At 39.8% G+C, this 24,784-nt stretch overlaps 1 protein-coding gene across 1 annotated transcript in view; it reads right to left on the bottom strand.

Annotated features, from left to right (window-relative positions):
* AK5 (adenylate kinase 5) overlaps nucleotides 1-24,784 on the bottom strand; it is a gene marked incomplete at both ends in the record, with an annotated part of 136,709 nt that overhangs the window by 77,934 nt on the left and 33,991 nt on the right. The window contains 1 exon segment of the mRNA XM_081322397.1: nucleotides 23,164-23,355. Within this exon segment, the coding sequence (XP_081178523.1) occupies nucleotides 23,164-23,355 (192 nt within the window).

Below are 24,784 nucleotides of genomic sequence, written 5' to 3'. Positions count from 1 at the left end.
CCTCCTCAAGAAACCGGCACTGGACCCAGCTGTTTTAAACAACTTCCATCCTGTCTCCAACCTTCGCTTCCTTGCGAAGGTCGTTGAGAGCGTGGTGGCACGACAGCTCCCTTTGAACCTGGAGGAAGCTGAATATCTAGATCCGTACCAATCGGGTTTCAGACCCGGGCACAGCACGGAGACGGCATTGGTCGCGCTGGTGAATGATCTCTGGCGGGCCCGAGATAGAGGTTATTCCTCTGTCCTGGTCCTATTAGATCTATCAGCGGCTTTTGATACCATCGACCATGGTATCTTACTGCGTCGTCTTGAGGGGCTGGGAGTGGGAGGCACCGTTCTGCGGTGGTTCTCCTCCTACCTCTCGGACCGTTCGCAGACGGTGTTGGCAGGAGGGCAGAGGTCAAGCCCTAGGCCTCTTAAATGTGGAGTGCCTCAGGGTTCAGTGCTCTTGCCCCTCCTGTTCAACATCTATATGAAGCCGCTGGGAGAGATCATCCGTAGCTTCGGGGTGAAATATCATCAATATGCTGATGATACCCAGCTATTCATCTCCACCCCGAACCAAACCAGTGATGCCCTCGATGTGATGTCCCGTTGCCTGGAAGCGGTACAGATTTGGATGGGAGAAAACAGGCTTCGACTCAACCCGGCCAAGACTGAGTGGCTGTACATACCGTCATCTCGCTTAGTCCAAGAGGTTCCATCTCTGACTATAGGAGGAGAGATGTTACCTCCCATTGATAGAGCACGCAATCTGGGCGTCCTCCTAGATTCACGGCTCAGTTTTGAAGATCATATTGGAGCCGTGGCTAGGGGGGCATTTGCACAGATTCGTCTTATATACCAATTGTGCCCCTTTTTGGACCGAGATGCCCTACGTACAGTCACCCACGCACTCGTTACCTCCCGTATTGATTACTGTAATGCTCTCTACATGGGGCTGCCCTTGAAGACCACCCGGAGGCTTCAGCTGGTGCAGAATGCAGCTGCACGGGTTGTGATGGGAGCTCCCCGATACTCCCATATTACACCCCTCCTGCGTGAGCTGCATTGGCTACCAGTTGCCCTCCGGGTGAGATTTAAGGTGCTGGTACTTACCTTTAAAGCCCTACATGGCTTAGGTCCGGGATACTTGCAGGACCATCTGCTGCCGGGAACAAATTCCCATCGTCCAGTACGCTCACACAGAGAAGGCCTCCTCAGGGTACCGTCAGCTAGGCAATGTCGGCTGGCGACCCCCAGGGGGAGGGCCTTCTCTGTGGGAGCGCCAGCCCTATGGAATCAGCTCCCCCCTGAGCTTCGGATGGCCCAAAACCTTCAATCCTTTCGCCGCGGCCTCAAAACACTCCTGTTCCACCAGGCTGACCTGGACTGACAGGCATTTTAATTAATTTACATTTAGTATTTTTAAATTATTTTTTAAATTCTCTAATTTTAATTTATTGCACAGATGTTCTCAATTTTATTTTTATCTTGATTTCTGTACTTATTATATGTTTTGTTGTTAGCCGCCCTGAGTCCTTCGGGAGATAGGGTGGGATATAAATCCCATCAATAAATAAATAAATAAATAAAGGAACCAAGCCAATTTCAAAGCCATGTCTAGTTAGAAGTTGACCCCAAAATTGCCTGGTGTTGATCAGTGAAGAAGCCAGACACACAAATAATGCTAAATCATAATATGGCCTGGAGCAAGCTTAGTAAATTATAAAAATGGGAGCATGGTAAATTTTAAAACTTGGTTTATGGTATAGTATGAATCCATCTAACTCTGGTTTATTCAATGAACCAGTTACACAAGCCATAATTTATTATAATATCTAATCCCAGTCAACCAGCTTCTCAGTGCAAATCTCAATGTCACACTCCATACTAGTTGTTAATAAGCATTCTTTCTAATTCTCATCTAGAAATCTCTCCTTACTCCTCCTCTCTTAATTCTACTTCTAACCCTCTTTTAAGGTTGTATTTAAAAAATACTGTTCAGTCAGTGAATCTCTATTAACTACTCTTTTGAACCCCTGGCCCAAGAGCTGACCTGTTCAGGCTTCTGGTTTGTCACGCAGCTGCTGTGGACAGCTGGGAGACTTGCTCTCTCTCCCCCATCCAGTTTCACATTGCTGGGGGGCCGTGAAAGGGGCCAAAGGTCACTCCAAAGAGGCGACCAGCGAGGAGGGGCGCTCACTGGATTGCGGGAGAGCTGCAACTCTCCCGTTAGACCTGGTGATCCCTCCAAACCGGCAGACGAAAGGACCGACCATTATGGCTCGTTCCTAGGCTGTGAACAGCCAAAGTCACATTTTCCACCAGGCAACTCTTAAAGCAGCACGCAAGAGACTGGGTGAGATCTACCTCTTTTACACCCTAATTACTTTCTGTACCTCCTTAAGCTGCTAAGCATTTTCCCCCCTGCAGTGAGGGAAGGGGGACTTTTTCCCTCCCTCCAGAAAGAGTGGCGACTAAATACCCAGGGGCATTTACGTTGAAAAAGTAACTGAATCCCAATTGGAACTTTATTTCTCAAAGCATGTGGATTGAAAGATTTTTTGTATTTCCTATTTTCCATTGTCTACTTCTGTGGGAAATCTGGATTCTTTCTTATATAAAAAAAGAAAAACTGAAAAAATTAAGACAACTTTGGGACTCAAAGGGAAACTTTAAAAGGGGCCTGGCTGACTGCCCAGGGAAATAGATAAGATACATAACCTTGAGAACTTTGAAACAATAGCTGTGAAAGGCTTTGTGTTCCCTACCTAGAAATATAAAAAGGGTAAAGGTTCCCCCGCACATGCGTGCTAGTCGTTTCCGACTCTAGGGGCCGGTGCTCATCTCCGTTTCATAGCCGAAGAGCCAGCGTTTGTCCGAGGACGTCTCCGTGGTCATGTGGCCGGCATGACTAGACGCCAAAGGCGCACGGAACGCTGTTACCTTCCCACCGGAGTGGTCCCTATTTTTCTACTTGCATTTTTACGTGCTTTCGAACTGCTAGGTGGGAAGAAGCTGGGACGAGTAACAGGCGCTCAACTCTGTTACGCGGCACTCGGGATTCGACCCGCCAAACTGCCGACCTTCTGATCGACAAGCTCAGCGTCCTAACCCACTGAGCCACCGCGTCCCTATACCTAGAATATATATATATATATATATATATATATATATATATATATATATATATATATATATATATATATATATATCTCTTTTGGATTTTCTAAGTGTAAAGCGTTTAGCTTAAAATATGGAAGAAGACCAGGAACAAAATTTATTTATAGATGAAGATCAACAAACTCTTGCTATGTTGAAAACACTAATCCAAATTCTTACCACAACCAATGAAATACTAAGAGGCTATGGGAAGGAACAAGAAGACAGCCCAGATATGAAAGCCCAAACTTTGACCACAACTAAAGAATCATCTATACAAAATACAATAGAAAAAATGAAACATTCAAGTACAATGACAGAAAAATCTACTATTAAACAAATATTGATATTTGAAAATCTAGAAAAGACATTGACAACTTGGAAAAAGGAAAAGGTTTCTTATACAACTCAGAAGGAACTAGAGGATCTAGAAAAAGAACAGTTGGATGAGAAGATAACAATTCAGAACAACTACGTCGATATGGAAGAACAAAGAGACAACCCACTAGACCTACAAGTCCTCTCAAAAAAATGGCGATCGGATGATTTTGCCAATATCAATTAATATACATGATATTACAAGGAGATTGGTTCGATGACCCAAAAACAAGGACATGGAAGATGATTTGGCAAAGGAAAAAAGCCAGAATAAGACTCAAGAAGAATAGAGTTTCAACCATCTTTTTGAAATCTGAAACAGAATGTACTTAAATAGATAAGATGTGTATGTTGAACACAAGACATTGTTATGAACTGAGATAAAGAAAAAAAATTGGTAATTAAAATTTAGCACTATAAATATTAATAGCTAACTTGAATATTGATTTGTGTATAAAGGTCATGTAAAGGTGAATAATGTAGACAAGCTAAAAACCTATTGTTGAAAGTAATAAATAGGTCTATATGGAATAAAAAATGAAAATTATCAGTTTAAGCAAGAGATAGCAGATACAAAGAGGAAGAGAGGAAGTATTAAATATTGAAATAAACAGAAATTTTGATTACCACTTTAAAAAACAACTGAAAATTAGCAAAAGGAAAGGATATCATATTGTATCCTTGTTGACATAGAGGATGAGAAGTTAAGTAAATGGGATGTGTATTTTGAATATTAAATTTTGTGAGGAATGGTGATGAACTGGGAGTATACTAAAAATCTTGGGAATGATAAATATCAAACGTTAAATCCAAATGTTAGTGGAAATTAAAATTGAAAAATCTATTAGGTCATTGATTGTCTAAAAGATTGTATGTTAAAACAATTAGAGTATGTGTAAACTAAAAACTTGGATCACAACAAACTGTGGCAAGTTCTTAAAGAGATGGGAGTACCAGACCATCTTATTTGTCTCTTGAGAAACCTATATGCGGGCCAAGAAGCAACAGTGAGAACTGGACACAGAACCACTGATTGGTTCAAAATTGGGAAAGGAGTCCGGCAAGGCTGTATACTGTCGCCCTACCTATTTAACTTATATGCAGAGCACATCATGAGAAAGGCAGGGCTAGATGAATCAAAAGTTGGAATTAAGATTGCCGGGAGAAATATTAACAACCTAAGATATGCAGATGATACCATTCTAATGGCAGAAAGTGAAGAAGAACTAAAGAGCCTCTTGTTGCAAGTGAAGAAGGAGAGTGCAAAAGTTGGGCTGAAACTTAACATTAAGAAAACCAAGATCATGGCATCCGGCCCTCTCAATTCCTGGCAAATAGATGGGGAAGAAATGGAGGTAGTGACAGATTTTATTTTCCTGGGTTCCAAGATTTAATTTAATTTAATTTAATTTATTAATATTTCTATACCGCCCTTCTCCCGAAGGACTCAGGGCGGTGTACAGGGCAAGAATAAAACACAGAGATTTACAAAAGATAAAAGATAATTAAATACATGCCCAATTAAAATACAGTAATACATAATAAAAAAAACTCCAATAAAAATAGTAAAAAACCCCACCAATCCCCCCTCAGGCCAGGCCGGCTTGCTCGAACAAGTATGTTTTCAGATCGCGGCGAAAGGAGCGAAGATCGGGCGCCGTCCGGAGCTCAACCGGTAACTGGTTCCATAGCTCCGGGGCGCCCACAGAGAAGGATCTCCCCCTGCAGATGGGTACTGTAGCCAAGAAATTGAAAGACTCTTGCTCCTGGGGAGGAAAGACATGGCAAATCTAGACAGCACACTAAAAAGCAGACATCACCCTGCCTACAAAAGTGCATATAGTCAAGGCTATGGTCTTCCCAGTTGCAATGTATGGCTGTGAAAGTCGGACCATAAGAAAGGCTGAGCGCCAAAGAATTGAGGCCTTTGAACTATGGTGCTGGAGAAGACTCCTGCAAGTCCCTTGGACTGCAAGGTGATCAAACCGATCAGTCCTAGAGGAGATCAACCCTGACTGCTTTTTAGAAGGCCAGATCCTGAAGTCGAAACTCAAATACTTTGGCCACCTAATGAGAAGGAAGGACTCACTGGAGAAGAGCCTAATGCTGGGAAAGATTGAGGGCAAGAGAAGAAGGGGACGACAGAGAATGAGGTGGCTGGATGGAGTCACTGAAGCAGTAGGCGTGAGCTTAAATGTACTCCCGAAGATGGTAGAGGACAGGAAGGCCTGGAGGAACGTTGTCCATGGGGTCGCGATGGGTCGGACACAACTTCGCAGCTAACAACAACAAAAACTATGGATATATGTAAGAAAGTTATTTTCTATGTGATTGATAGGATAAAACTTGTCTTTAAATCTACAAATAGACAGTATATATGAAGGGAAAAAGAGAGGAAATGTTTAGGGTAGCAATTTAAAATCTGTACTAATGATATCTGTATGTAATTGAATTACTACTACTCAGCCACCACGCTGCTTTTCAAATATGTGAATGTAATATTAGAAAATCAATAAAATTTGTTAAATAAATAAATAAATAAATAATACTGTTCAGTCAGTGAATCTCTATGAACTACTCTTTTGAACCCCTGGCCCAAGAGCTGACCCTAACCTATAGCAGCTTTTAAGTCTTTGGTCCATGATCATTTTCTTCAGATATAATCCAAACAAGAATAGCTTTTTTAAAAGAGACCAGTATCACTTCTTTTCTTAAAGAAAAAAATTAAAACCATGATGTAAATCTCATGAGTGGGGGAAAAAGTGTGGGAAGGCTGCAGATCTCTACGTAGTTGTTAAGTATCAAAGGCAGGAGCAGTGTGATTTGATTAAGTCACTACATTCTTAGAATTGTTTTGTGGAGGTGGAAGACTGCATACATTTCCAGCAGTTTGACAGCAGTATAATGTGGCTCTTAATCAAAGTTTAGAAATCAAAGGCAATGCAGATCTGTATTTCTCATTTGAACAAGGGAGCAAAGGAGACTTGGGAATTCATTTATAAAATGGTCACAGATTACATTTTATCAGCTGGCCTTATTTTTCTACTGCATTTCTTTGTTGCATGCAGACTTGTGTACTGAACATAAAAACAGCATATTTAATGGTGCAGTGGTAAATTTTGAAATGAAGAAGCACTTGATCCACACATCCCATGACATTATATAAATCATCAAACACAGAAACAAAATGTATGATGGCCTGAACATTTTTGTTTGGGATTTTTTTCAAATAGCTAAGTCTAAATTTCTAAACTAATAATTGCATTAACCTCATTTGTGTTAATCCTTTTGTCAACACTACAATGAGCATGGCTGCAGCCATTTTTTCTTCTCATTCTTGTTTTTTGAGAAACTTTCAAGCCTCAGAGTTCTGTTTTATTCGTCTCTGTCTGTCGGAACTACGATATCTTTCTTTTCTTAGTATTGAATTTGGTTCATTTGTTTTTAGTTGCCAAGACTTATTTTATTCCCTTAGACCACAGGTCTGCAACCCGCGGCTCTGGAGCCGCATGCGGCTCTTTCAGCCGTCTCCTGCGGCTCCCAGTCCTCTGCCATGTGCAGTCCAAAAAAAAAAGTGGGACTAAAAAAATTTCAACGAATCAATTCAAATATGCAGGGTAGGTGCATATCTCGCCTTGGCTCCACTCTTCAGTCAAACCCTGTTCTGCGTGTGTGCACATGTACACACATGCGCACACATTTTTTGCGGCTCCCAGTTTTTCCTTTTGTGAGGGAACCGGTTCCAAGTGGCTCTTTCACTGTTTCAGGTTGCTGACCCCTGCCTTAGACTGTTCTTATGTAGAGAATCTTATCTCTACTTGACAAATAAGCCTTATCTTTAGGAAAGGAGACAGATCAATTTACTGTTTCATGCTTCCTTTTTTGACTCTAGAATTCTAATGAATTAGAATTATATTGATTCAAATAATAGAGAAAAGTAGAATTTACTTTGCAGGGGAGATGGTTCTTTATAGATTGCATCAATAAAACTCTGCCCAACTGTGTTTGGAAAAAACATTAAATGAGGTGTTCTTGGTTGTTTTCTTGCAGATGTTTCATTACCCAAGCTAGGTAGCGTGTTTCCCCGAAAATAAGACTGGCTTTTTTTTTTGCCTCCAAGAGGCACCAGATCTTATTTTCGGGGGTCTCTTTTATACTCACCTCCGGCACCGACAGCCCCACCCAGCTGATCCACTTCTTCTGACTGAAGGAGCAGCTTTATTCGGCAACAGCATTTTGGCTTGCATTTTGCAGTCAGGCCTTTCCAGAAGGCCACTGCAGCTGAGTACCGAGCTATAGGTTCAATCCATAGCTCGGTTTTCAGCTGCATAGGTCTTGCAGAACCGAGCTATGGATTGGCATTCCGGAAAGGCCTGTGACTGAGAAATGCAGGCCTGACTGCAGAAGACGCCGCAAAAGAAGTAGGCTGGCAAGGAGAGGCCTGGCTATAAGGTAAATGGGTGCGGGGCATGTGGGGCAGCTCCACCTCCCCAGCTTGATTTTTAGGTATGTGCCTCGCCCCAAAACTAGGGCTTATTTTTGGGATAGGACTTATATTTGGCCCATCCCCAAAATTCAAGCTAGGGCTTATTTTCAGGGTAGGCCTTATTTTTGGGGAAACACGGTAACATCATCACAGTACTGATGTTGTTACCTACCTTGGAAGCATCTGCAAGAAAATAACCAAATAACCAAGCCCAGTGAGCACCAAGGAGTCTTCATTTCAACCCTGAGCTACAAATATTCTCCTCTACCAAAGCATATTAAAGCTGATGAATTTTTAATCAGAATTTATGATACAGCTACAGATTTCAGACACAAGCATCCTATTTACATTCCTCAGAATACTGATTAATTTCCTCCTTCAACAAACTTTATGGTGTTTAAAAAAATCCACAATCCACAAATGGACAACCAAATGCCAGAAATGCTAAATGCTGAAATCACTGGAATTTCAAAGTTATTGGAGAGGTAATTCAAGAAATAAAAGGCAGGAGCAGAAAAATTCAAAATCTGGTTCAGTTTTGTGGCTATAATTTTAATATTATGGCATCATATGGTTGATTTTTCTTCTGGTTTATCCAAATCGGCAACTCTAAATCCAAGGAAGATATCATGGTTAAAAAACAATACAGATAAATTCCAATGTCATGCCATGGCATAAACAAATCCTAATATTATTTAATATGCTGGGTGAATCTAGACCAGACACGTCAAACTGGCGACGTCACGTGATGTCGCATGACGTATCGAAGCTTTTTCACCATTGCTGGCAATAGGGTGGTCACGGTTTCTTCATGATGCACCCAGCCCACAGGCCAGCAGTTTGACACACCTTGATCTAGACTTTCACTCAAAATTGAAACTATCAACTTACTTTATTAATATGCTGCAAATATCATGATTTCCCCCTAGTATTCTGTAAACATAAGACACATAATTGAAGGATGCTGAAACCCTGAAGAGGATTCAATAACAAACTAGAAAAACAAAACAGATAAACATTTTTTTTCTAATATGCAGGAAATAAATCCATAATCAAACTTATAGGAAAATAACAAATACATGATCACTGGAGCAATGCTTTGCTGAAGAGGTGAACAAGCATGTTAAAAGAATGAAAACATTTACACAAAATGTCTGATGACTAACTACATCAGGACATAAAATTTACTCAAAGACTCAATGTTCACTGCGGCTTCTTTCTCTTACTCATTGAACATGCCTGTCAGTTAGAAGATAACAACACTAAACAAAGTGCTAGAAAAAGGAATCCAAAAAAGCATTCAGCTGACAGCAAGCATGAAATTATAATGGTCTGTTAAATATTAGAAAAATTATTTCCCATTATCCCAATCAGATCTGCTATCATCCTACCATGTAGAAATTCAGACCCGCTTATTTGCATCAAGGATAGTTTCATTGAAGATCTATTTGGTGATCTCATCACTTGACAACCTATAATTCATGTGCAAAGGCAGAGCCCCAACCACAACCATGAGGCAAAGCAACTGCAGTTAGGGAACCTGTTGCAACTACTGTATCTTGGTGAATGAATGTGTAATGACTGTCCAAGCAACATTAAGTATAAGCAGGGCTTTTTTTCTCATAGAACGCTCAGAACGGCGTTCCGGCACCTTTTTTTGCAAAAAAAAGAAGCTCCCTATTGGCTTTAGGAGTAGGCAGTCTTGGCTCTTTTTTATGACTCGTGGACTTCAACTCCCAGAAATCTTGAGCCAGCCACGCTGAGGGGAAAGAGAGAGGTTTCCAAGCTGAGCCATGCTGGCTCAGGAATTCTGGGAGTTGAAGTCCTTGAGTCATAAAAGATCCAAGGTTGCCTACCCTGCACTAGAGGACATTAAAATTATTTACAAGGTTACTTCTTTAGGAACTAAACTTTTAGAATCTAAAACAGCTAATTCAAAAAAGCTAACAGGAAAGAACCTAACATTTTTCATCTGCTTCTGTCTTTTGGAAGGTAAAATTAGATAACAAAATAATCTATTTCCTATGTTAACATCTCTGCAATGAAATCAATAAAGGTAACAGGAAAGAAATGAGAAACATTTTTCTCAATGTAATATGTCTAATTTAGCTGATGCTAGAAAAAAACAGTATCTTTTGTACACTCTTGAAAACTATTTTTGAATCTATAACCATCTATTAAAACTAAACCACTTTAAATTAAACAATTCTTAAGAATGAAATATTCTTAATTTGGACTTTACTTTTACTGTTTGGACTGTTGTGTGTTTTGAAAAATAGATTATTTAGAATCTAGTTATGTTGCACTACAGTCTTTAAATAATTAACCTAGTATATACATAACAATAGGGGACGCGGTGGCTCAGTGGGTTAGGACGCTGAGCTTGTCGATCGGAAGGTCGGCAGTTTGGCGGGTCGAATCCCGAGTGCCGCGTAACAGAGTGAGCGCCTGTTACTCGTCCCAGCTTCTGCCAACCTAGCAGTTCGAAAGCACGTAAAAATGCAAGTAGAAAAATAGGGACCACTACGGTGGGAAGGTAACAGCGTTCCGTGCGCCTTTGGCGTCTAGTCATGCCGGCCACATGACCACGGAGACGTCCTCGGACAAGCGCTGGCTCTTCGGCTTTGAAACGGAGATGAGCACCGGCCCCTAGAGTCGGAAACGACTAGCACGCATGTGCGGGGGAACCTTTACCTTTACCTTATACATAACAATATATGATGTTTTCCATGGTGAGCTTAACATCAATAACAACATTTATTAAAAAGGCTAAAATAATTTCTGGTGGTATTATCTGTACATTAAAATTTTGTTTAGTCACAATCTTTCACTTTTCACATTCTGGACAAGCAGTGGTCATGTATCCTAGCAAAAGATGTTACATATGTGCATAAGTGTAGTCAGTAGCATATGCCTTTTTAAAAATATCAAACAAGCAAAGAAACAAAAATAAGTCCAAAATATCTGTATTACATCCAGAAATGCCAACTTTGCAACCAATATTTCTTATCTATAACTATGGCACCCTAAGGATACCTGCATACATGCAAATGCTTCTGTGAGATCAGTAATGCAGCAGGGATTGCTTTTTCCTTCCAGTAACAGATTGCTGGGAAATACCAAACATGGCCTTGAGAATTCCAATGTTTGTTACAATTTTTTCTGGATGTGGTTGGAAAGAGGCTGTTTGGCACCGGAGACCACTGCCACGAGGAACACAGCTCTGGGTCGAGGTTCGGAGCAGCTCCAGGTGGGGGCTCAGCACGGGCCGTGGCGTGGCGGCTGTGGGGAGGGGAATCCCCGCAGCATGTGGCTCCGAGCTGCAGGGGCGGGGGTGCAAAGGACGGGCAGTGACGCTGTATCAAGACACCAGCATCGCTCCCAGTGACAGCACCTCTGAGTTCTGGCACCTTTTTTTTAAGAAAAAAAGCACTGAGTATAAGATAAACAGAATCCCCAAATCATACTGCCACAATAGCTTTACTGAAACTACAACTGGCCAATTTTGCTAATTTCATAAGAATACTAAGATCCTCTTGTTATCTCACGTTGTGCTTTCATGCTGCTGACCTTGGTTGCACTGTGGGTGATGCCTGGGTTCTTATCTGATTCTTAATCATCTATAGTAACCAGCTGGGATGGATGTCTATGCAGATTCTCAATCATCCAGTTCATAGTTGTCCCAAAGGGGCTTTTCAAAAGGCAGCTGGACTTTCTTTGCTTCCCCCCCCCCCTTTGAAAACGTTTCACTTCTCATCCAAGAAGTGGAGAAGTTTCCTGGATGAGAAGTGAAACATTTTCAAGGGGAAAAAAGCAAAGAAAGTCCAGTTGCCTTTTGAAAAGCACTTTTGGGACATCTGGGTGGATGGTTTCATAAGAATGACAACATTAGTTTATACACCATGTTCTAAATAATTTACTGAGACATGATGCTATGTTTTGACAACATTTGACTTGCAGGGCCACACACATTCCTTGTAGTTGAAGTCGCCAAATTTGTCGGTCTCTTCAAAAAAGCTGATATTGGTACATTAAAGAGGGCTCAAGAGAAGTCTCTGCAATATCTAGGCAATTCCAAAATATGAGATTGTTAGAAGGCTACGTAATGTTATTCAATCTACAAGACCCAAAGTTTAAATTTAGAGTGTTGGCAATTCACTGTCTACAAAACTCATTCATTTGTTCATACAGTATGATAACAATACAATGGTGCCTTGGTACTCCTTTGAAACTCATCAAATTTGGTAATCAACACATTTTGATGTGAAAATTTTGTCCCAATGTACATTGTTTGTTTGGTACTCAACACACAAGCTAGAACTTGTTGGTCTTGGTTTCCTTGTGACTCACATGATGCCTTATGGGAAAAAATGGTTTGGTACTTTTCGTTTTTGGTACTCATAGCATCTCCTAGAACCAATTAACAGTGAATACCAAATACCACTGTAGCTCGGATGAAAGGCATATATATGATAGCAATGAAAGATGATAAGTGCCAGGCCCATGGGAGAGACATTTACCTGGATCTCAAGAATTCAGTTAATTTTGAATAAATTAATTCCAGCAAAAGTGAAATCAGAGTAAGAGCCTGATTCCATACAAAAGTTGCACCGAAGACCTGTCCCAACATAATTTGACAGGAGCAGGTTTTTTCCCTTTGAGCAGAAGCCTGATTTTAAAAGCATTCCTTCTCTGTATTGTCAGCACAGCCTATAATATCTTCAATATTACTCTATTATACAATATTACTCTATTCCAGTGATGGCGAACCTTTTAGAGACCAAGTGCCCAAACTGCAACCCAAAACCCACTTAAGTATCATTGGGTGCCAGGTGGGCATGGCCCTTTGGGTGGGCGTGGCCCATTGGGTGGGCGTGGCTGCAGTGGTAACGGCAGACTGGGTGGGACTAAAAAGTTCAATCAATCAATTCCAACTTTGCGAGATCTTTTTTTTTTCCGTGAGTGGAAATTGATTGATTGATTGAACCTTTTTTTTTCTTGCACACAGCGGAAGAGGCCTAAAGCAAAAAGGTTTTATAAAACCCAGCTGAAGGCCTAGGACTGGGGTGACAGTGCGTGTGCCCACACAGAGGGCTCTGCGTGCTACCTTTGGCACCCGTATCATAGGTTCGCCACCCATTCAATATATTTCACTGTGTTATTTTCTCAGGTGATAGTTTATCCCTCCAGCAACTTTTCAGGACTGGGATTTGCAGACCAGAGCTGTAGATATATATTCTTTGCACATACATCAGACATGATAGTGAGATTGGTGTATAAATTACATAAATAAAATAATAACTCCCAAAATATAAAGCTAGACCTTGGTTGGAAATTATAGAACAATGCCAATAGGACAAAAATTGTACATTAGTAGGCATGGACTATCTAGAGCATTTTATTATAATATGCTTATTTATTCATCAACCCAAGAAAGACTTTTTTTCTTCGCTAGGGAAAGAATCCTTTAGTGATAAACTAAAGGATTCTTTCCCTAGCGAAGAAAAGACCTGCACCGAAGACCTGTCCCAACATAATTTGACAGGAGCAGGTTTTTTCCCTTTGAGCAGAAGCCTGATTTTAAAAGCATTCCTTCTCTGTATTGTCAGCACAGCCTATAATATCTTCAATATTACTCTATTATACAATATTACTCTATTCCAGTGATGGCGAACCTTTTAGAGACCAAGTGCCCAAACTGCAACCCAAAACCCACTTAAGTATCATTGGGTGCCAGGTGGGCATGGCCCTTTGGGTGGGCGTGGCCCATTGGGTGGGCGTGGCTGCAGTGGTAACGGCAGACTGGGTGGGACTAAAAAGTTCAATCAATCAATTCCAACTTTGCGAGATCTTTTTTTTCCCCGTGAGTGGAAATTGATTGATTGATTGAACCTTTTTTTTTCTTGCACACAGCGGAAGAGGCCTAAAGCAAAAAGGTTTTATAAAACCCAGCTGAAGGCCTAGGACTGGGGTGACAGTGCGCGTGCCCACACAGAGGGCTCTGCGTGCTACCTTTGGCACCCGTATCATAGGTTCGCCACCCATTCAATATATTTCACTGTGTTATTTTCTCAGGTGATAGTTTATCCCTCCAGCAACTTTTCAGGACTGGGATTTGCAGACCAGAGCTGTAGATATATATTCTTTGCACATACATCAGACATGATAGTGAGATTGGTGTATAAATTACATAAATAAAATAATAACTCCCAAAATATAAAGCTAGACCTTGGTTGGAAATTATAGAACAATGCCAATAGGACAAAAATTGTACATTAGTAGGCATGGACTATCTAGAGCATTTTATTATAATATGCTTATTTATTCATCAACCCAAGAAAGACTTTTTTTCTTCGCTAGGGAAAGAATCCTTTAGTGATAAACTACATAGTGCATAAATTGGGCCTTCCTAATTAGGAGTCAGAAACATCAGCAAGAAACCTGCATGTGCTTGTGCTCATACCAAAGCACATTTTACATTTAGTATTGATTTACTGCGGTTTTATTTGCTACAACCAATTGCTAGAAAAGTACAGTTTAGTAGGTAATATATTTTATACCAATTACAAGACTGAATGCAATTGCTACCCTTTAAATTTTAGACATCTCACTGTGCATGAAATCATTATCACTACCAAAGGTACAGAGACGGCATATTAACAACATGTACAGGAAATTAAAACAGTCTGATAAGCTGACAGTCCTCCCAAACCAATCTAATGAGGCAGAGAGCAACTTAGAATAAGGAACGAGGTGAAATACATCTACATATTTCTGTATATATTACCATCTATTTAGCATACAGGTGGTCCTGAACCTATGACCACAACTGAGCCCAGAATTATAAGTCATGGTGGTTGTAAAGTGAGGAACACATGATTGTCTTGCTTAATGACCGCAATTCGTGCTCTCCCAGTTGCAGTCATTATGTGACCAATGGGTTGTTAGGTAGAGCCTCAGGGGATGGTGGGGGGGCCCTGGGAGGCCTGGTGTAGGTTCAGGTCCACACTGCAACATCTCTCCAACTCATACATAACCTGTGCCATGCCTCAGGGTCTCCCACACCTCCTGAGGCACCCTGTGCTCCACTTCCCACTCCCTGGGTCCCACAACCTTGGACTTTCTCTCTATTCCATCATGGGTCACTTCACTCACCCTTTCCACAGATCACTTTTAGGAATGAAAATCACTGATCCGTCACATGCCCTTCCTATATAGTGGCCATGTGGTGGTGTCCCAGAAATGGATGTCATTGTGCGAGCAGCCACAATTGCTATATGAGAATTGTGGCAAGTCCCAAAATGGTGCCCACCTCTGGGACGGCACCACACAACCACTGTATAGGAAGGCCATTTGGCAGATCAGACAATTGTTCTTCCCAAAGGCTGAAAAGTTAAATGAAGCAAGACGTCACACACACACACACACACACACACACACACACACACACAGAGAGAGAGAGAGAGAGAAGGCCTAAGGGTGTGGGACCCAATTAAGTGGGAAGCAGGCCCAAGGCCTGTGGGGACCCCAGTGGGTAGAAGGTAGGATCAAGGAAGCCAATGAGGCAGGATGGGTGGGAAAATAGGCAGGTCCCTACAATTGGTCATAAGGACAAGTGGATTGCCAGGCTCCTGAATTTTGTTCACATGACTGCAAGGCTGCCACAATAGCCCTAACTTCAGAAGTAGGTCATAAGTCCCTTTGTTTAGTGCTGCTGTAATTTCAAATGGTCAATGAATGAATAGTCGTAAGCCAAGGATTACCTGTATCTCGTAGCACATGGCAGCTATCGTACCAAGACTCATCTGAAATTATTTACAGATCTACAGCTCCTTCAAACGGAGCTTAACTCCTAGCCATATGAGTATATCCAAGTAATTTATAGCAACACTGTGAAAGTGATTTGCCATTTCCTTCTCCTGGTTTTTTTTGTTTACAACCTTACTTAACTTTTTCATATTCATCAAGGTAGACCAGGTGAAGACATACACCTTGCCCTAGATGTGTTTCCAAAATGTGAAAACACCAAACACGACTCCCTCAGTACAATATGCAGCCATTAGGCTAATAAATAATAACCTAGCCAACAAAATATTTATTTAACCATACAAATATTGTCAATTTGCTATGCTAAATATTTGCATTCCAGGAGAGAAAAATATAAAGAGGGGGAGAAACAGAGGGGAGAAACAGAAACCAATCTAGGAGAGACCTGCCCTGAATAACTTAAATTTTGAATTCAAGAAATGCTTACATTTTTAAAAAAACTTTTAAAACAATAGGATAACTCCAAAAACAAACAAAATACAAGTTGTCATCCAGTTTAATAATCATGATTAACAAATCAAAGAAAAATAGAAGCAATCACATGTGCAAGATTTAAAAATGAGATTCTGAATAAAATATGAAAATGTTGCCTCACCTGAATAAGTCTAACAGCTCAGAAACAAAAGAGCAACTTTGAATAAATTCTCTGCATTGTTTTTCAAGAATTTATATTTAAATGAAACACTATAATAACAAGCAAAGAAATTCATTTTCATTTTCCTGAAAAAAACTTCATTGATTAAACAAACATTGGTGAAAGTCTTTTAAATGTTCAAAATATTTTGCCATCCCTCCAGAGTTCTGCAAACAAAATGGCAAAACTTTCTATTGACCAAGTGATAATAAATAAACCTCAGAAATTAGCTTTTCTTCCTGTATAGAGCTTTACAGATGTCATAGTAACAGGAGCCATTCATTTTCCATTCAACTTGATTATCAGGCTTATGATGGACTGCTATTCCTGGGTGGAATTCAAATAATTTATTTTAAGAATGATTATGAGCACAACTAGAAAGTTACCATTTTTGAAATCTTGACAGGGGCTTACTTCTTCATTTAGCTAAAATTCAGATTTTCTCCATCATTAAACACTACAGGACATTATGGTTGGAAGTGTAAATTTGATCTCTATTCATGTGAAAATTTGACCTTAGGTAACTATAATTTGAAAATTGCTGGTAAATCCTGTTTGGGGAGCACTCAAGCAGAAATTTAATATTCTAGGTCAGCTTATTTAAACGGGCCGTGGCATGCCAGCAACTGGTCCATACAAACAAGCAAAGCTCCATTCGTGGGATGCAGGCAGCACACAAAATCATGCAGTCTCCGGTCCACAGAACCGGTCCCCGGTGCCCAAAAGATTGGGGACCTCTGTTCTAAGGAAAATTGATTAGGTTTAAGCTTGGATTGTTTAAAACTATCCAATTAAAGTATATTTTGGTCTTAAGAGCTTAGAACACCATACTAGCATCTGTGGCAACCATTCAAAGAATATCATGGGAAACATTTTAGAAAAGTGTGCATCCACAGATTATTTTCTTATAAAGTTTACCAGTATAGTTAAGATAGAAACTGGTGACAACTATGGAACAAACAACTGGAATAGCCTATTTTAATAAATCAATGTTCTTGTGTTTTAAAGAAAGTTTAATACAAATCTGATTATCGTTAGAGAAAACAAATTCAATAAAATATTCTTTTTTATGTTTGTTGCACTCCACAGTAGATGTTCGAGAATTCAATTTCTTAAAGCCAGAAATGTTGGAGGAGACTGTCAGATATGATTGGATTTGTTCTATAGTTATTCTGCTTTGGTTTATTGCTCACATCATAATTCTTCTCATTATTATTTGAGGAAGAGAAATATATGCTTAGATTTTAAAACAATGTTGAGTTATAGACTGAAAGCTTGAAATCTACTGATCTATGAACAACTTTGCATCTATTGGGAATGGAGTGTCATTAAAAATTGTTTTGCTTTATTTGAAAGATACAGTTACTCCAGATTTAAAATCTTGAATTGAATATATGTGTTTGCAATCTAATTTTGAATGGGTTCTTTACTGACGTAATGGAGGGCCTGGCTTAAATGGTTCTGTGTAGTTGGCTTTAATTTGTTTAAGACTCAAATCCTTGGTGGAGCAGTGGGCTAATGCCTCCTTAAGTAACACCAGCTGCCTGCAATTAGTGCAGGTTCGCATCCCACCAGGCTCAAGGTTGACTCAGCCTTCCATCCTTCCGAGGTAGGTAAAATGAGGACCCAGATTGTTGGGGGCAATTAAGCTGACTTTGTAATAATGCCGCTTGGGGGGGGGGGCGAAAGCCCTAATAAGCAGGCATATACATAGAATGAAGGCTATTGCTAAGCACATTTGATTTGTGCTTAGATTGTAAGCCGCCCTGAGTCTTCGGAGAAGGGCAGGATATAAATGGGATTAAAATAAAAAAAATTACTTTTTTTGTTTTTTCTTCTTCCTCTTTACTTTCTGTTTCTTGCAAGTCTATAGCATAACTAAAGAAGTCAAATGATAACAGTCCCACCCCTGTTGCTTCTATCCTACAATTCTCTCCTGGCTCTATAGTACAGATCCAGATTTGCTATTAAATGATTAATTTTACTTTCAAAAAACTAGTTAAAACTATTAAAAAGAGTTAAAGATGAAGCTGAATAGACATGTTCAACATATAAATGTATTAATAATAAACTTCACTAGCAGCGTTGAAATCAAATCTTTTTCTGAATAAAGGAGGGCACTTTTCAGCCCCACAAAAGATATAAGAATGTCCACTGAAGGAAAAAGGCTGGCAATCCTTCATTTCTTTATTTATACAAAGACTGAACAAATGTTTGGAAGTCTCAACACATTTCCCAAGGAATCCATTTTTATGGCTGGAAGCAACAATAAAGCTTTTACAAGCTGAGACTGAGGAATCACAGAACAGTCATCCGGCAAACCCTGGAGGCCAAAGAAACCTGAATACCAATTTATCATGGCAGAGTTAAACTCACCAGTTCTAGGACAAGATCTGAGGTCACAAGCAATCAGATTGAGGCGATCAGAAAACATTTTGTTGAAATTAAGACACAAGTAAAAAAAAGGAACCACAGTTGTTAGCAATACTGAAAAGCTATATGTGGATATATTTAAGTCCCTTGAGAACCATAAGTCAAATCTGGCAGCAGATGGACAATGGCAACCCTATCTGCATCTTGCTTCTTTCATCTGTATTTGTCAACATTCTCTAGTATAAAAAGTAAAGGTTCCCCCGCACATGCGTGCTAGTCGTTTCCAACTCTAGGGGCCGGTGCTCATCTCCGTTTCAAAGCCGAAGAGCCAGCGTTTGTCCGAGGACATCTCCGTGGTCATGTGGCCGGCATGACTAGACGCCAAAGGCGCACGGAACGCTGTTACCTTCCCACTGTAGTGGTCCCTATTTTTCTACTTGCATTTTTACGTGCTTTCAAACTGTTAGGTTGGCAGAAGCTGGGATGAGTTAATAGGCGCTCACTCTGCTACGCGGCACTCGGGATTCGACCCGCCAAACTGCCGACCTTCTGATCGACAAGCTCAGCGTCCTAACCCACTGAACCACCGCTCAGTATAGGGATGAGCAATTAGGGCAACTTTATGACCTGTGGACTTCAATACCCAAAATTCCTGAGCCAGCAAGAATTTTGGGAGCTGCAGTCCACAGGTCATAAAGTTGCCATAGTTGCCCACCCCTGCTCTAGGGCTTAGTAGAAGAGACAGTTATCACTACCCACTATGTTCTTTTCAGGCATTTTGCTTGGTTTTGACATGCCCCTATCTAGCGATTAAGAATCTTCCAGTTTCTTCTGGTCTTGATTCCACAGCAATTCTAGTTGCACCTTATCATAGAATATCAACTATAAGAGGTAGAAATGCTTGTGACATCATTTATCCCAACCCATGTTCAATTTGGAATCCACTACTACAGCATCTACAACAGCCATTCACCTTCTGCTCAAATCCTCTCAGAGAAAGAGCCTGCACCCTCTCCCAAAGACAATCTGTTTCACTGTTGAACAGCTCTTTGGATTTTTCCTCCGACGTGTGATCAAAATCTACTCTCTTGTAATTTAAACCCATTGCTTCTTGTCTTGTCTTCTGGAAGAGCTTTAACCTATCTTTTACCTGACAGCAACCGTGTCTTACCACAGCATGCTCATCACCATTTTCTCATAAACTACTCTTCAGTAAACCTGAAACAGGCACAAGGACTACCAGGAGCATGTTAAAGGAGAAACCCTTGAGGAGCATTCTTGGATATTTGTGTCCAGTTATACATCCATTTAATTACTATGCCACGCTTTGCTAATCAGAATGTCATGGGCCATTTTATCAAATGTTTTGGTAAAATTAGGATATATTAATTACATCTAAAAGATTCCCACAATCTACTGAAAAAAGTATTCAGTTAAAAATAAGATTAATTAGTATGAGAAAGCCTTTTTTAAAAAAACAAACCTATGCTAATTCCTGATAATTACTACATTAGTTTCAAGAGCTTCAGATCAATCTCTTTATGATCTGGTGAGAATCTTCCCAAACGTAAGGACTTATTAGTCTTCCAAAACACATTTTCTTTTTCAGACGTTAAAGTGATTTAATGTCTAGTCCTTTGTTCTCTATGATGCAATTAATTTAGACTGGAGATTTCTTCAAAGCAAAAGCTTGTTCCATAATATATTTCAGTTAATTCTTCATTATGCCTTGGATTCTTACACTGAATTGGGTTTGGAATTGATAGTCTAAGTAATCCCCTTCAATTTTATCATCCTTAAATTTAAAAACACAGAAAGGCTGGGGAAATAGCTGAATATAATGTTATTCTAAATTCTTATTTGAATTAAGAAAGGGAAACAAAATGCTATAATAATATCAACTGTTTCTGTACTCATTTTAGAAGGCATAGCCTCATAAAAATCTAACACTATGGAACTTCAAGTAGTTATATCAGGATTAACCAAATGATATGCAGCATTCGGGGGGGGGGAATGATGGAAAGTCTAAAAAACAGGCAAATCAAAAACATTTTTTTGCAACGTGAACCAGTGATATACCTTTCCCTTTCCTCTGCAGGAACAAAATGGGACAGATGGAAATTTTATTTATTTATTTTATTTGCCGCCCATCTCAAGGTGGCTCTGGGCAGAAATGTTGTCTTTAGATGATTTTTTCCTTCTACGAAAGGCACTTCTGAAAGTTTTTTTTTAACAGCAATGTTGCTGGAGGTCTTTCCACTGTTTTCTGAATTTCCACTGCATTTAATAATGGTCTATTTGTAAAGAACATTTTAGGCAGTAGACCGTGTCCCTTTTTTACACATCTGTTTTCTGACACATAACTAGGCACTATATTTCATTTATTTCTTATATATATATATATATATATATATATATATATATATATATATATATATATATATATATATATATATATATGTGTGTGTGTGTGTGTGTGTGATGCACCCGGTCGGCTCAAATATGGGAAGAAGAAATCTTTTTGCCTGTATCAGCCCCAATCTAGAGCTATCCCCAGGCAGCAGTCGCTACTGCGACAGTCATTTTTTATGTTAAATTTGAATTGCCAACAAAGAGTTAAACGGAGACTGGTATAGCTATTTTGAGCTATTTAACTCTCATCAGCCAGCCACACCCTTCTGAGATTTGAACCTGGGCTGCTTGCACGTTAGGCAGCTGTGTTGACCTCTAGGCCACAGGCTCTTTCTCACTTTGTCAGCTGTGTCAGGGAGGGAAGAGACCAGGGGAGGAGATATGTCTTAAGTGTTTTTTCGATGCACCCACACACATATTACATTCCCAACCAATATGACCAGTTGTTAAGAGATACTGAGAAGAGGTAATTTGGAAATAACTTGAGGACCCCATCCACGCTAGATGAATTTCTCCCTAGGTCCAACTGTAATTATCAAAGAAAAATAAGAGGTAAAAGGGTTTGATTTGTTGTTAACTAATGGAACTGTCTAAGCAATGCAAAATTGGGATATAACTTGAAATCAGAACCAACATCGTTTTCCTCCCCCTTTTCACAGAGCTGAAAAAATCTTTCTGCAGACTCCTACAGATATTCCAGCCTTTTGACAGATCTCTTTCTGGCCAAAAGATCATTGTTTGCTGCTTTCAGCCTGTCCTCCTATAATATTTCACTGAGTTGCTTGCTTTGCACGTCTGGTTTCTTTTATAAAGAAGCACTGATTTGAAAGAGCTACAGAAATCATCTTATAACAATCGTTTCTTTTAACAGGCAGATTCAACATTATGATTTATTTCCAGTTCTACATTTAAGGATGTATTTATTGTTTACAATAATATATCATTCCAATGCTTCATCTTGTGGTATAGCAGACTTGCTGACTGTTTGCTTTTGAATTCTGGGCAGTATTATAACTGCAATATAAAAGTTCTGCAATGCCAAGCAGAATCTGAAAATAAGCTGTACTACACATTTAACATACAGGAAGTTTTTATTTATTTTAGAGACCACATTTGGGACCAGTAAATCAGTCAGAAATTGAAACAATTGCTAATTGAAACTACGACTGTGCTTCTGATTTTACTTTGGCTTTCCCCTTGTTTTACAGATCTCTGGAGGTCACAAATGTGAAGCCTGACCATATATGAAAATATTTTTTTTCACTGCTTCCTGAAGTTGTCTGAGGACCACCTGTGATTTATTATTATCAGAATGGCTGTATTTATTCCAAATTAGTGTCCAGCTCAAAATATTCTATACAGCTCAGTGTTTCTCAGCTTGCAGCAGCTTTAAAATGTGTGGGTCTCAGCTGCCAGAATTCTCCAGCAAGCATGAAGTCCACATATCTCAAAGCTGCTGAGGTTGAGAAATACTCAGGTAGCTTATAGCATCCCTAAATTTGGCCATAATTTTTCTTCTGCTGATCCCAAGCACAAAAATGGATTGACACAGACCATTTCCATTTGAAACAATTTTGGATATAAAGCACCTCTCTTTCACCAAGTGACTTACCCGATTCTCTGATAGGAACTTTTATGGGTGTTGTAAGATAACAAATTATTTCTTCTCTAACAGAAAGGGCTTTGATCAAAAAGGCAATAGCTATATAAATTATACATCCAAGTGAGCATGAAACAGCCACTGAGGCCTCTCAGTCTTAAGTGTGACTGCAGGAGTCCTCAATCAAACATGAATAAAACATTTAATGATTTAAATAGCTATTCTCAAAAGCATGAGCGGTCAGATGATCATTGCCTGAATTTTGCTAGCTGAAATTAATTTATCACGCGTATAGATTTAAAAACTTACAGTCACAATCAGACCCTTTTCCTGGAAATATTTGACCAGCGGAACAGCATTCTGCTTGAAATTAGTGAGGCGTCTCTGTGTAGCTTTCAGATTATCGTCTGGCCTCCCCTGCTGTTCAGCACGTTTCATTAGGCGTTCTTGTAGCCGTTGATTTGAGCAGGACAAGAAAACAACCAAATCTGGGGTACAGATCTGCAAAGAAAATCATCCAAATGATGAAAAGATCAACACAGAGAAATGTATTCAGGTTACTGTCAATTATCCACCTGTCAACCACTGTCACTTGGTTGAGTTGAGCAGCTATAGAAATTGAATGAATGGATGGATGGATGGATGAATGTTGCTGTAAACCACCAACTTTTGCCATTTTTCAAGAGCTTTAGCAATCACTGAACCCTTGCATATTTTTGTTTGAAGGGAAATATGATCTCCATTAACATCCCAAGGGAAGTTCTTTCCTTCTGGAATTTGAATTACGCTGAGTCTGTGTAGACTACACTTTAGATATGTATGGAGATTCTCAGTCATCCAGGTCACAGTTGTCTCAAAGATGCTTTTTCATGAGGCAACTGGACTTTCTTGTTTTTCTTTGAAGATGTTTCGCTTCTCATCCAAGAAGCTTCTTCAACTCTGACTAGATGGTGAGGAGTAGAAGGATTTATATTGCTTGTAGACAGCTAGTCATTTGCATTCTTTTAGAGAGTCACAACATTCAAAGGGTGTTCATCCCAAAGTGCATAGCTAAATGTCTACGGACATTCTCAGTCATCCAAGTATGGTTGTCCCAAAGGTGCTTTTTTTGGAGGCAACAGGACTTTCTTGTTTTTCTCTGATGGCCCCAAATGGCCCTATCGACTCTCTAACGTCTTCAAATAAAAACAAGAAAGTCCAGTTATCTCATGAAAAAGCATCTTTGGGACAACTACACTGTAGACTTCACTGTATCCAACACTGTGTAGACTAAGAAGAAAGAAGATTCTCTTTTTTCCCTTCTTGCACCTCAATGCCCAACATGATGAGAAAGACCAATTTGTCACTCCTTTTTTTTGGTCTGAAAGATACGTAATCCCAGCTGGTAAGGAAGTTGCAGGAAATGATAGCAGCTGGCAACTAAAAGTGCATGTATGGGCATGGTATGAAAACTCTAGAAGAAGAAAAGATAGTGCCACCCCACATGATTTTAGCACACCCATTCCTGCTGTTCAGGTCAAAGGCACCTTTCACAAACCATACTGTGCATGTTCTCGGTAATAAGGGCTCTTTATAATAACACAGCAGAAATAAATAATACTAATTGAACCTTGAGCGTCTTTTACCAAAGCGATTGCTGGGTTCAAATCTTAATGCTGATATTTATGTTTCCCTACGCATGATGGGGATAATTATGTTCTTTGAAAATAATTGAACGGAATGAAACTGCTGCAAATAATTGGCCTGATGATTAGAGTCCATATGAAATAACAGGATAACCTAAGCAGCCATACAATTAAAAGATACTGAGGGAACTTATTTTAAGTTGTTTACCGAGGAAGACAAATATTTAGGACAGTTTGTCATTTCCTAAGGAGTGTACTGTCAATGCCATTTCCATTTGGAAAGGAAATGTTTAAAAATGGGGCCG

This window comes from Vipera berus, assembly GCF_964194415.1.
Source record: "Vipera berus genome assembly, chromosome: 3".
Lineage (NCBI taxonomy): Eukaryota > Metazoa > Chordata > Lepidosauria > Squamata > Viperidae > Vipera > Vipera berus.
This window is presented reverse-complemented; position numbering and strand designations above follow the sequence as displayed.